Source organism: Stegostoma tigrinum, chromosome 25 (genome assembly GCF_030684315.1).
Source record: "Stegostoma tigrinum isolate sSteTig4 chromosome 25, sSteTig4.hap1, whole genome shotgun sequence".
Lineage (NCBI taxonomy): Eukaryota > Metazoa > Chordata > Chondrichthyes > Orectolobiformes > Stegostomatidae > Stegostoma > Stegostoma tigrinum.
This window is the reverse complement of record NC_081378.1, coordinates 16,029,398-16,042,571: the sequence shown is the minus strand read 5'-3', so window position 1 is coordinate 16,042,571 and position 13,174 is coordinate 16,029,398. Positions and strand designations below refer to the sequence as shown.

The following is a 13,174-nucleotide window of genomic DNA, read 5'->3' as shown; positions in this document are numbered from 1 at the left end:
ACCACGGATCTTTTAACTTAACACTTTTCCAATGAAATTCCTAGAAAATCCCATCAGTTAATTAGAGTTTCATGCTGACTATCCTTTATTAGCCTTTAACATTAACAAAGTGTGTTTTTTTTGTGTGCTTTAGCAGCTTTCCCACTGTTGTCTGGAGGTTAACTCCATAATTTTACTTCACAAGTGTAATTTGTAATCAGTACTTCCAAAGAAAGTTAGCAGATTATAATTAACACCTCTGCTATTTCATCATTAATTTCACTCAAGTTTTCTACCATGTAGACCATCTGAGCCTGAAGCTTTATCAGCTAAGTGAATCAACGTTTTCAATGTAGTTTATACTAGCAGATTCTCCACACCTTCCCCGGTACTCTTGTAGCCAAGGCCTACGTTGTTTTATAAATACAGGTTGAGTGTCTACAATGCTTTATTTAAAAAAAACCCCTTGCTTTAGATACTCGGGGCCAGGGGGCGAGGGGGGGGGAGTGGAACCCTCCAGTTAGTTTTTAATCAAGTAATGCAGATAGACTATCCAGTCTTTTTAAAAAAAAGATTTTCGATACTTTCAGTATCTTTTAATTATATTTTTATTCAGCATTATTCCAGTAAGACTGCCAGAAATCATTCTAATTGCACAACTGAGGGCATTCTGGCTAAGTTTGCAGATGATACAAAGATCGGTAGAGAGACATGTAGTATTGAGGATATGGGGAGGTTGCAGAAGGATTTGGACAGGTTAGGAGAAAGGGCAAAGAAGTGGCAGATGGAGTACAACGTGGGAAAGTGTGAGGTCATGCACTTTGGTAAGAAGAATACAAGCACAGACAATTTTCTAAATGTTGAGAAAATTCAGAAGTCTGAAGTGCAAAGAGACTTGGGAATTCTAATCCAGGATTCTGTCAAGGTAAACTTGCAGATGGAGTCAGTAGTTAGGAAAGCAAATGCAACTTTGGCATTTATTTTGAGAAGATTTGAATATAAAAGAGGGATGTACTTCTGAGGCTCTGTAAGGTTCTGGTCAGGCCATATTTGGAGTGTTGTGCGCAGTGTTGGGCCCCATACCTCAGGAAAGATGTTCAGACCTTGGACCAGGTTCAGAGAAGGTTCACAAGAATGATCCCAGGAATGAAAAGCTCAACATATGAGGAACATTGGAGTACTCTGGGATCATACTCAATGGAATTTAGAAAGATGAGGGGGGAGATCTAATTGAAATTTACAGAATACTGAATAGCCTGGACAGTGGATATTAAGAAGATGTTTCCATTGGTAGGAAAGACTGGGACAGGATGGCACAGCCTTAGAGTCAAGGGAAAACCTTTTGGAATGTAGATGAGGAGAAACTTCTTCAGCCAGAGAGTGGTGAATCTATGGAATTCACTGCTACAGTAGGCTGCACAGACCAGGTCATTGAGTATATTTAAGACAGAGACAGATAGGTTCTTGATTGTCAAGGGGATCAAGATTAGGGAGAAAGCAGGAGAATGGGGTTGAGAAACTTATCATCCATGACTGAGTGGCAGGACAGACTTGATGGGCAGCTCCTAGTTTTTCTGGTCTTACAACCCAACAATTTAAGAATTTCCAAACCTCTACAAAAGGGGAAGGATAGTACAAGCAAGAAGAAGAATCTGAGTTAGGGCATCCTTAAACCATTTAAAAAAGATTGAACAAAAAACAACTGACTGAAGAGAAGCATTTTCTTTTAAGAACTGAAATATTGTTTGAAGTATTCAAGATTTGTTTGAAATATAGAAATTAACCTAAACACAATGATTTCAATAAAAACTCATTTCAAGCAAATCACAATTAGGAACAAGGAAGTAAAATATTTTAAAATGTACAAATGATAACAAATCTTACAGCTACAACACCAATAAATAAACAAAACTCGCATCAAACTGCAATCTTTGCAAGGTCAGGGCTCATTTGTTTGAAGTTATAAAATGAAACATTCTCAACTGGATAATCCTTCCATTTTGTAGAACTGCACATCAATCTACAGGATTGTTAATGATACATTAGACTCTAATGATTACTAAAAACCTTTTGGGTTAGAGCAGGTTGCTTGAACTCTCGATCGGGGACGCATTTTGAGTAACAATATTTTAAGAGTTGCAGGAATAAACCCCAAGGTGTTAATTCTTTTTTTCAAAATAAAACATTTACAACGGCCCCACTGCGGACAGGGCCCAGGCTTTAGGATTAAGCATCTGCTCCTCTCTCCAGCCAGATCAATGCTCAAGAGTTTATGCATCCCCCTCCCACTCGCACGCACTCCTTTCTTCCTCCTCCCTTAGTCCCGCCAAAATCCAGCCCTGCCAACAGGCAGGCCGACTGCGGCCTAGGCCCTCTTAGTTTGAGATTTAAGCTCTTCCCCGCCGTCTAAAAGCGACTCTCAGGACTCTTTCTCGCTCTTTTATGAAGTAAAACACCCGTTTCAGCGACCGGGCAGCTTTTGGGGTCCGATTTGCGACTGCGCCAGGGCTGAAATTTGGAGAATGCGCGGTGAGCACTAACCTCAGAGCGGCTGCGCCGATGGCCTGGAACTCGGTCTCTCTGTGCCTGCGCTGCCAGCTCCAACCTGGCCCCTCCCAACCCCCACCCTGCTCGCCCCAAGCAACGCACGCACCGACCAGTGACGTAAACGGTCACCGCACCGCCCATGTACGTCACACGTGACGACGCGAAAGCTTGACGTCCAGCCACCTGCCACGGTTGCTGCGCATGCTCGGTACCATGGAATTGGAGGGCTTGCAAACCAAAGTCATCCGAATCCCCAAAGTTTTTGGGGAGCTTTAGTGGCAAAGTAGTAATGCCCTTAACAGTTCTGAAGAAGGGTCACTGGACCAGAAACGTTAACTGATTTCTCTGTACAGTTGCTGCCAGGCCTGCTAAGCTTTTCCAGCATTTTTTTTGTTTCTGTTAGTGACTACCAGCATCCGCAGTTCTTTCGCTTTTTATTTGGTAATGTCCTTACCTCTGAGCCAGGAGACCCAAGTTTAAATCCTACCTAGTCAAGAGGTGTGTAATAACATCCTTGAACAAGAGCATTTACTGCTGCCTTTCCGAAAATGTGACAAGCTCAGGGTGCTTCTAACGTTAGAATCACCAGATTTGAAGGGGCCTTTGTGGTAATGGTCCTACTTCTGAGCCTGGAGACCCAGGTTTAAGTCCCACCTGGACCAGAGGTATCTAATAGCATCCCTGAATATGGTGATATAGCAAATATATATTTTAAAAGACATTTACAGGTGCTTTATTTATTTCAGCAAGTGTGACAAGCTTGTGGTGGTTGTAACGTGAGATTCACTAAAGTTAAAGGGGTCCCTGTGGCATGGCAGTATTCCTACCTCTGAACCAGGAGGTCCAGGTTCACATTCCACTTGTTCCAGACATGTGCCTGAGCAGATTTATTAAAACCATCTAAAAGTCAGTCAGGGAACCTTGCTCCAAATAGAGGCTCTTGTGCAGTGGTAGTATACTTATGTCTTGGCTAGGAAGCCTGGGTTCAAATCCCATCTCTTCCAAGGTGTGTCAGAATGTGTCTGTGTCATAACATAGCATGTTAGTACAGGTTGAGTAAAAATATCTAGAATCACATAATTGAAGGCTGTTGTGGTGCAGTTTTAGTGTCCCTACTGCTGGGCCAACAGCTTTGGATTCAAGTTCTACCTAGCTGACGTTGTCTGAACAAGTTGATTAAAAATATTGCAAATCATAAAATTGTATGGTGCAGAAGAAGCACATTCAGTATGACTTGCCTGCACTAGCTCTCGAATGAGTCTTGTGACTTAGTGTCATTCTCCCTCCTTTTCCCCATAAGTGTCCAGTGCCCTCTTGGAACATGTGAATGAGACAAAGTGGCCTGACGTGTCTTTTCTGCTACAAAAGGGAGGTCAAGTAAGACCAGTACATTCATTTTCAAGTTTTACAATTTTTCCTTATTAGTTCGTTCCTGTGGTTACGTACTCAGATAAACCTGCCCCACCAGATTTCCATGCGTGTGCTCCAGAGCCTAACTACACGCCGTGTGAAAAGACTTTTGTCGCAAACTTTCTTCTGCAAACTACCTTGTACCTGTGCCCTCTTATTCTTAATCCTTTTATGAGAAACAACAGCTGCTGTCTGTTTGAAACTAAAACAGAAATAGCTCAGTTGGTCTGGTAGCATCTGAGGAGAGAATGTAGAGTCAGTGTTTCGGGTCCAGTGACCCTTCTTCAGAACTATTAGGAACTGCAGATACTGGAGAATCTGAGATAACAAGGTGTAGAGTTGGATGAACACAGCAGGCTGAGCAGCATCAGATGAGCAGGAAGCTGACGTTCCAGGCCTAGGCCCAAAATGTAAGCCTTCCTGCTCCTCTGATGCTGCTCTGCCTGCTGTGTTCATCCAGCTCTACACCTTGTTATCTCTCTTCTTCAGAACTGATTTGTTTCATAACAGACCACTTGTCTAAACCAAGTTAAGTTAGTGTAATTGCAGAAAATGCTGGAAACACTCAGCATTCATGGACAGAATTAATGTTTCAGCTCAATGGCAATTAGAGCTGAGGAAAGATACAACTATAATAAATATAATTGAGGAAGGGGAAGAAGAACAATGCGGTAAGATCTATTACATGATTACTTATTACATCTCTCTTTTTTTGTCTGTTCTGGTATAGGGTACCCTAAACATTAAATCTGTTTCTCTCTCTCCACAGATGCTGTCAGATCTGCTGATTATTTCCATCACTCTGTCACTGTTTAAGATTTCCAGCAACTACACTATTTTGCTTTTGTTCCAAGTCCATGCAGACAGACCCAATTCAGACATGTAAAGAAATTCTTACACACTGCTGTGGATTCTAATATAGCAGCGTATTATTTCAGAAATATGCAAAGTGTCGAAGGGTAAACATCATTCCATCAAAGAACCATTTTTCATGGAATCCAACAAAGATATTTGTGAGCTGTGGACCCTAGTGCAGATCCTGTGGCAACACCATCTATTTGGTAGTACATGGTGTCATTGAAACTGAATTCAACTGCACAGCTGCTGAGTTCATAAGTTCAATTAATACTGATTCACACACTGGTGGTGAATCTACATTGTCATGAAATAGTGCTGCAGCATAGATATTTATAGCATTCTTGAATGATATTTCAATGAGTTGGCTAGCATTGTCAGATGAGTACATGGACACGACATTGGGAGGACTTTAAACTAACTTAGCAGGTGTGTGGGAATGAAGAGAGAATATTAGAGAGGAATACCAGAGTATACAAAATGCTAAGACAATAGTCAGCTCGTAGGTGAAGGGAAAAAAGTAATGAAGTCTAAATCAGTTAGTGTGCATGCACGGATTGTAATAAATAAGGTTGGAGACACATCATTTTTCAATCTTTTCATTCACCGGTTTAGGCTTCATCCATTCAGTGTCTCTGAAGGTGTTTCTTCTTTCCTTTTCAAGATGGGAATTTGCAGAGAGAGTAGCCAGCTGCTCAGGACTTTCCTTTATTTCTCCATCAGAATGGAGAGAAAGTAGGATGATTTCTCCGTCACAGACTGGCTGTTTCTTCTGTACTACCTCAACACAAAACTGTAGCCACTCGCCTAGGAACCAGTCAAGATATTGTCACTGTGCAGAGTACTCTGGAAAACACACAGCTGATCCTGGTTGAAAAGCCAAAACAAAATCTTGTCACTGATCACAACTGCTCCTGCACACACAATCGTGGAACTAAGGTTTGTAGCAGGTCATGATCATAATCATAGAATCCCTACAGTGTGGAAACAGCCCTTCAGTCCATCAAGTCCACACTGACGCTCAGACCCACCTGCGTATAACCCACCTAATCTACACATCCCTGAACACTAGGAAATTTAGCTTGGCCATCCACCTAGCCTGCACATCTTTGGACTGTGGGAGGAAACTGGAGCACCCAGAGGAAACCCAAGCAGGCACGGGGAGAATGTGCAAACTTCACACAGACACCCACCCAATTGAATCTGGGTTCCTAGCACTCCGAGGCAGCAGTGAGCAGCTAACCATTGAGCCACTGTGCTACCTCAAAAAAAAGGAACATTTCACGAATTTGCACAAGGATGACACGTGTCAGGTAGAAAATACAATTGAGGGCCAAGAAGAATACAGAACGGTCAGAGGGTGAGAAAGAATGTGAGAGAAGCAGAAAGGAAAATTTGATAAAAGACTGACAGCCAACATAAAGTGGAATCCCGAAATTTTCACGGACACATCAATAATTTGAATAAAAGGTAAAGAGGACTAGGGACAATTAAGGACAAAAAAGGAGGTTATACAAAGGTAAGAGACATGTCTAAGGTGTTAAATGAATACTTTGCTTCCATCTTTAACAAAGAGTTTGATACTACCTGGGTTAACATGACAGAGGAAGAAGCTCTGTAACTGGAACAATTCTAAATTAATGAAGAAGTATTGGATAAGCTATTGATACTTAAAGTCGGAAGGCACCAGGAAAGAAAGAGATGCATTTAAGGATATTGAAGGAAGTGAGAGTGGAAATTGCAGAGTCATTGGCAATAATCTGTCTGTGTTTCCTAATTTCAGAAGAGATGGCAGAGGACTGGACAATTACAAACATTATGTTGTTCAAAAACAGTTGTAAGGATAAAGCCAGCAATCACAGATCAGTCAGTTTAATTTCAATCATGGAAAACAGAAGTCATGAAGAAAATGTGGGTTGTTTAGGAACAGGCAGTATGGTTTTCTGAAGGAGAACCCTTGTTTGACTGACATACTGGAGTTTTCTGTACAGGTAACCGAGAGGTCAGTGAGGGTACCACTGTTGATGTGGTGTATATGAACTTCCAAAAAGTGTTTGATACAATGATACAACATGACGCAATAGACCTGTGAGAAAAGTTATAGCTCATGAAATAAAAAGGACAGTAGCAATGTGATGACAAAACTGGTTGAGTACTAGGAAATAGGGAATAATGATCAATGGATATTTTTAACGCTGGGGGAAGAATTGTCGTGGAGTTCTCCAGGGGTCAATATTTGGAGTTAATAAAGTGTGAAGCTGGATGAACACAGCAGGCCAAGCAGCATCTCAGGAGCACAAAAGCTGACGTTTCGGGCCCAGACCCTTCATCAGAGAGGGGGATGGAGTGAGGGTTCTGGAATAAATAGGGAGAGAGGGGGAGGCGGACCGAAGGTGGAGAGAAAAGAAGATAGGTGGAGAGGAGAGTATAGGTGGAGAGGTAGGGAGGGGAGGGGTCAGTCCAGGGAAGACGGACAGGTCAAGGAGGTGGGATGAGGTTAGTAGGTAGGAAATGGAGGTGCGGCTTGGGGTGGGAGGAAGAGATGGGTGAGAGGAAGAACAGGTCAGGGAGGCAGAGACAGGCTGGGCTGGTTTTGGGATGCAGTGGGGGGGGGGAGGGGAAGAGCTGGGCTGGTTGTGTGGTGCAGTGGGGGGAGGGGATGAACTAGGCTGGTTTTCGGATGCAGTGGGGGAAGGGGAGATTTTGAAGCTGGTGAAGCCCACATTGATACCATTGGGCTGCAGGTTCCCAAGCGGAATATGAGTTGCTGTTCGTGCAACCTTCAGGTGGCATCATTGTGGCACTGCAGGAGGCCCATGATGGACATGTCATCTAAAGAATTGGAGGGGGAGTTGAAATGGTTCGCGACTGGGAGGTGCAGTTGTATGTTGCAAACTGAGCGGACGTGTTCTGCAAAGCGGTCCCCAAGCCTCCGCTTGGTTTCCCCAGTGTAGAGGAAGCCACACCGGGTACAATGGATACAGTATACCACATTGGTAGATGTGCAGGTGAACCTCTGCTTAATATGGAAAGTCATCTTGGGGCCTGGGATAGGGGTGAGGGAGGAGGTGTGGGGGCAAGTGTAGCACTTCCTGTGGTTGCAGTGGAAGGTGCCAGGTGTGGTGGGGTTGGAGGGCAGTGTGGAGCGAACAAGGGAGTCACGGAGAGAGTGGTCTCTCCGGAAAGCAGACAAGGGTGGGGATGGAAAAATGTCTTGGGTGGTGGGGTTGGATTGTAGATGGCGGAAGTGTCGGAGGATGATGCGTTGTATCTGGAGGTTGGTGGGGTGGTGTGTGAGAACGAGGAGGATCCTCTTTGGGTGGTTGTGGCGGGGGCGGGGTGTGAGGGATGTGTTGCGGGAAATGCGGGAGACGCGGTCAAGGTCGTTCTCGACCACTGTGGGGGGAAAGTTGCGGTCCTTGAAGAACTTGGACATCTGGGATGTGCGGGAGTGGAATGCCTCATCGTGGGAGCAGATGTGGCGGAGGCGGAGGAATTGGGAATAGGGGATGGAATTTTTGCAGGAGGGTAGGTGGGAGGAGGTGTATTCTAGGTAGCTGTGGGAGTCGGTGGGCTTGAAATGGACATTAGTTACAAGCTGGTTGCCTCAAATTGAGACTGAGAGGTCCAGGAAGGTGAGGGATATGCTGGAGATGGCCCAGGTGAACTGAAGGTTGGAGTGGAAGGTGTTGGTGAAGTGGATGAACTGTCGAGTTTTGTTTTTCCTCATATTTAATATTCTAGATCTTGGTGTGCAGGGGATAATCTTGAGATTGCATATGATACAAAACTTGGAAGCATTATGAAATGTGAGGACAGTGTAGGATTCCAAAAGGACATAGACAAGTTGGTGGAGTAGGAAGACAAATTGCAGATCAGGCTCAGTGTGGAGAATAGTGAAGTAATGCAGTTTAGTTCAAACAGTATGGTCAGACAACCCGGGGATACAACAGCTAAGAAAGTGCAAGAGCAGAAAGACCACTGCATAGATCATTGAAAGTGGCAAGACAGGTGGGCAGTGCATACAGCATGACTCTAAGAACAAGGAGATTATGCTTAACTTTTACAAGACACTTCTTAGACCTCAGCTAAAGTATTTTGTACAGTTTTTAGCAGCACTTCATAGGAAGGAGGTGAATGCATTGAAAGGAATAAGGAAGGTGTTCAATAACGTTCCCCATACTAGACTGGTTAGCAAGGTTAGACCATGTGGAATACAGGGAGAACTAGCCATTTGGATACAGAACTGGCTTGAAAGTACAAGACAGTGGGTGGAGGTGGAGGGTTGCTTTTCAGACTGGAGGCCTGTGACCAGTGGTGTGCCACAGGGATCAGTACTGGGTCCAGTGCTTTTCGTCATTTATATAAATAATTTGGATGTGAACACAGCAGGTGTGGTTAGTAAATTTGCAGATTACACCAAAATTGGAGGTGTAGTGGATGGCGAAGAAGGTTACTACAGAGTATAACAGAATCTTGATCAGATGGGCCAATGGACCAAAGAGTGGCAGATGGAGTTTAATTTAGGTAAATGCGAGGTGCTGCATTTTGAAAACGCAAATCAGGACAGGAGTTATACACTTAATGGGAAGGTTCTGGGGAGTGCTGTTGAACAAAGAATCCTTGGATGTTGAGTCACGGGTAGTTATGATAGTGAAGAAGGCGGTTAGTATGCTTGCCTTTATTGGACAGTGCATTGAGTCTGGGAGTTGGGGCGTCATGTGGCTGTATAGGACATTGGTTAGGCCACTTTTGGAATACTGCTTGCAATTCTGGTCACCCTGCTGAAGGAAGGATGTTGTGAAGCTTGAAAGAGTTTGGAAAATATTGACTGGGATGTTGCCAGGGTTGGAGAGTTTGAGCTATGGGGAGAGGCTGAGTAGGCTGGGGCTGTTTGTGTCAGAAACTGAGGGGTGACCTTGTAGAAGTTTATAAAATCATGAGGGATAGGGTTATGAGACAAGATCTTTTCCTTGCGGTGAGGGAGTCCAAAACTAGACGGCATAGGTTTAAGGTGAGAGAGGCAAGATTTAAAAGGGACCTAAGGGGCAACTTTTTCACACAAAGGGTTGTGTGTGTATGGAATGAGCCGCCAGAGGAAGTGGTGGAGGCTGACAACATTTATTACAACATTTAAAGGATATCTGGATGGGTATATGAATAGGAAGGGTTGAGAGAGATATGGGCCAAATGCTGGAAGATGGGACTAGATTTATCTAGGATATCTGGTCAGTATGGATAAATTGGACCGAAGGGTCTGTTTCCATACTGTACATCTCAATGACTCTATGACAAAATTGGTTCCAGGGATGAATAACTTCAGTTATGAGGATAGATTGCAGAAATTGGGACTGTTCTTAATGGAGAGAAGAAGGCTAAGAGGTGATCTTATAGACGTTTTCAAAATCATATATGGTTTGGATAGTGTACATAGGAAAAACATTCCACTCATGAAGAGCCAAGAATAATAGGTCACAGATTTGCAAATGTAACAAATAAGCTGTGAGAAAAAAATAACTTTTTATGTGAGTGGTTTAGATCTGGAAAGCATTGCCTGCAAGTGTGGTGGAGGCAGCATCAATTTCAGAAATCAAAAGAGCATTGGATGCTTATTTGAATAGAAATAATGTACAAGGCAGGTGAGTGGAACTAATTCCTCATGCTCATTGGACAGCCTGTGGTAGACAATGGGCCAAATGGCATCCTACCGCACCACAACAATTCTGTGAAAAAGATGGTCTGTCCAATCACAAACTGGACAGGTATTGACTTGAGGTCACATCTTCATTTGTGATTAACAGATAATAGTTTTAATAAACATTATATGAATACATACTTGACAAGCATCATATATTAAACATCAAGCATAGCAAATGTCATTCTAACACATTCTTAATTTGAGATTGAGGTCAACCCTTTGAACCAATGAGATTTGAACAAAACTGAAAGATGATTATCTGGAAAATGATGAATTTGGCATCAAAAATTAAACAGTCAGACAGGGTACTGATATAAATTCCAAGTTGGGCTGCACAGTTAAAACATGCATTTGTGGTAAAACCTTAACTTCTATGGGCCAAAATGCATGAGATTAGAGGTAGGGATCTATATGTTCAACTGTGAATATTAATTAACTACTATCACAAACCCTTAACCAACAATGAATTAAACTTCTAAAGGTGAAATCTTAACTAGATTTAAGGCAGACCCTCACAGGATGAGTTTGGACCACAACCTTCAACTGGTTTTATGTACATATGTAAACACTGTGTTAGGGTAAATCCTTAAACTCTGAGATCATGAATTTTCATTCTACTGCAAAATCTTAAATCCTGAGGTTGGATTCAGTCATTTCATTTTGCAATTGAGCTAGTTTCTTAAACTGATATTGTTACCAATGTAAATGTTGAGAGTGGAAGGCCCTTTCAGATTGTGGTACAGATGAGATTAAAGTTACCTTGTATTCCATGCCTTGGAGATATTCGGAGATTATACATTCAGATGTTGAGTCTGGAGTGTAAGTTTATTTATACTCTCAATGAACTGCTGTCATAGTCCCCATTGCTTAGAGTTTCGTTTCTCTTTCTCAGTAACCTCAATCACGTTGAACTAATCACCTACAAGTCAGTGAATAGTTAACAGCCAGACAAATATAGACAAATTGAATAATTCAACACTACACACACATTTTGAGATTGAAGTAAATCCTCACCCAGGGCTTGGAAAATCCCACATTGTCAATTTGAATAATATCTCAATTTGAACAATGAACAAGTTATTATACACTAAGACTAAGGTCAGCCCTGTCACTCAGGCATCTTATCAAACTATTTGCCCGTTAAGGCTGGAATTAGATTAAATCTGCAATGGCAGAGGTGAGAGAAATGAACTTTCATCATTTTGCACTGCATGTTGTGCTAAACATTATAGCAGTATGTGATTCTGTATCTATTGTCATGCAGCAGAAAGGATACACAATAACAATACAGTTAGGTAGCTGGTTGGCCCTCAGCGCCGGCCTTCTAAATCAGAAGTGACAATATCAAGGTAAGCGATCGGAAGCGTGCTCCATTATTTTCTTGATGGCCAACCATGTTTCTTCAGCCGTGGGAATGATTTGATTCGGTGGAAGCATGAAACCATATTGACCTTCATCGCGCAATTCAAAAGCATATGCATATTTAATACCTTGATTATAGCTCCAGTCAATGCTGTTCCCACTGCTCTGATCTACAGAGATGTAGAAAGGTTTCAGATGGACAACCAAGCAAAGCATAAATATCCAATCAGTCAACGCCTGCATAAAAATATTGAATTGTTCAACTAACCAGTGAAATCTTTCTCTGATATACATTTTTAACGGAAGTGGGCACGAATCTTATGGCATCGTTTATGTCAGTCCTGTCCTGTTTCACAATCACATAATCGGGAGAGACAGCACGAAGAAGGCCATTTGACTCTTAGGTTTTAGTCTCACTTCCTGCTGCTTATCCATAGTTCTTCAAGATTCTCCACTTTGAGTATTTATGCAATTCCCTTTTGAAAGTTCCTATTGAACCTGCTTCAAGCAGTGTATTCCACATCATAACTCACTGCATAATTTTTTTGTTTCCTCATCACCCATTTATTTTGCTAATTATGCTCCAATCTGTGTCCTCTGGTTACCTATTCTTCAGCTACTGGAAAGAACTTCCCTTAATTAGTTAGTTAGGCCCCATTTAGAATACTGTGTCCAATTTTGGGCCCCACACCTCAGGAAGGACATACTGGTTCTGGAACGTGTCCAGCAGAGATTCACATGGATGATCCCTGGAATGGTAGGTTTAACGTACGATGAACGGCTAAGGATCCTGGGATTGTGTTCATTGGAGTTTAGAAGGTTGAGGGGAGATCTAATAGAAATTTACAAGATAATGTATGGCTTAGAAAGTGTGGACGCTGGGAAGTTGTTTCCGTTAGGCGGGGAGACTAGGACCCGTGGGCACAGCCTTAGAATTAGAAGGGGTAAATTTAAAACGGAAGTGAGGAGACATTTCTTCAGCCAGAGAGTGGTGGGCTTGTGGAATTCATTGCCACGGAGTGTAGTGGAAACTGGCACGTTAAATGCCTTCAAGGCAGAGATCGACAAATTCTTGATCTCACAAGGAATCAAGGGCTATGGGGAGAGTGCAGGGAAGTGGAGGTGAAATGCCCATCAGCCATGATTTAAATGGCACAGTGGATTCGATGGGCTGAATAGCCTTACTTCCACTCCTATGTTTTATGGTCTTATGGTCTAATTACTTACCAAAATATATCCTCATTTTGAGATCGTTGTAAGCAACCACGCCTGAAGTAATCAGAGCTTAGTTGTTGTTTGGAGAGTGTACAGAATGAAAGATGT

At 42.7% G+C, this 13,174-nt stretch overlaps 2 protein-coding genes across 6 annotated transcripts in view; both read right to left on the bottom strand.

Annotated features, from left to right (window-relative positions):
• The window catches only part of nrf1 (nuclear respiratory factor 1), a 68,901-nt gene extending 66,300 nt beyond the window's left edge, over positions 1 to 2,601 (bottom strand). For all 3 annotated transcript variants that reach the window (XM_048554460.2, XM_048554462.2, XM_048554461.2), the window contains exon 1: positions 2,521 to 2,601. The gene's annotated coding sequence lies outside the window, so the exon portion shown is untranslated. The remainder of the gene's footprint in view (positions 1 to 2,520) is intronic.
• An 8,062-nt stretch (positions 2,602 to 10,663) lies between these two features.
• Positions 10,664 to 13,174, bottom strand: part of LOC125463039 (carboxypeptidase A1-like) — a 38,613-nt gene continuing 36,102 nt past the window's right edge. For all 3 annotated transcript variants that reach the window (XM_048553668.2, XM_048553670.2, XM_048553669.2), the window contains one exon: positions 10,664 to 12,021. In XM_048553668.2, the coding sequence (XP_048409625.1) occupies positions 11,834 to 12,021 (188 nt within the window). In that variant the 3' untranslated portion in view covers positions 10,664 to 11,833. The remainder of the gene's footprint in view (positions 12,022 to 13,174) is intronic.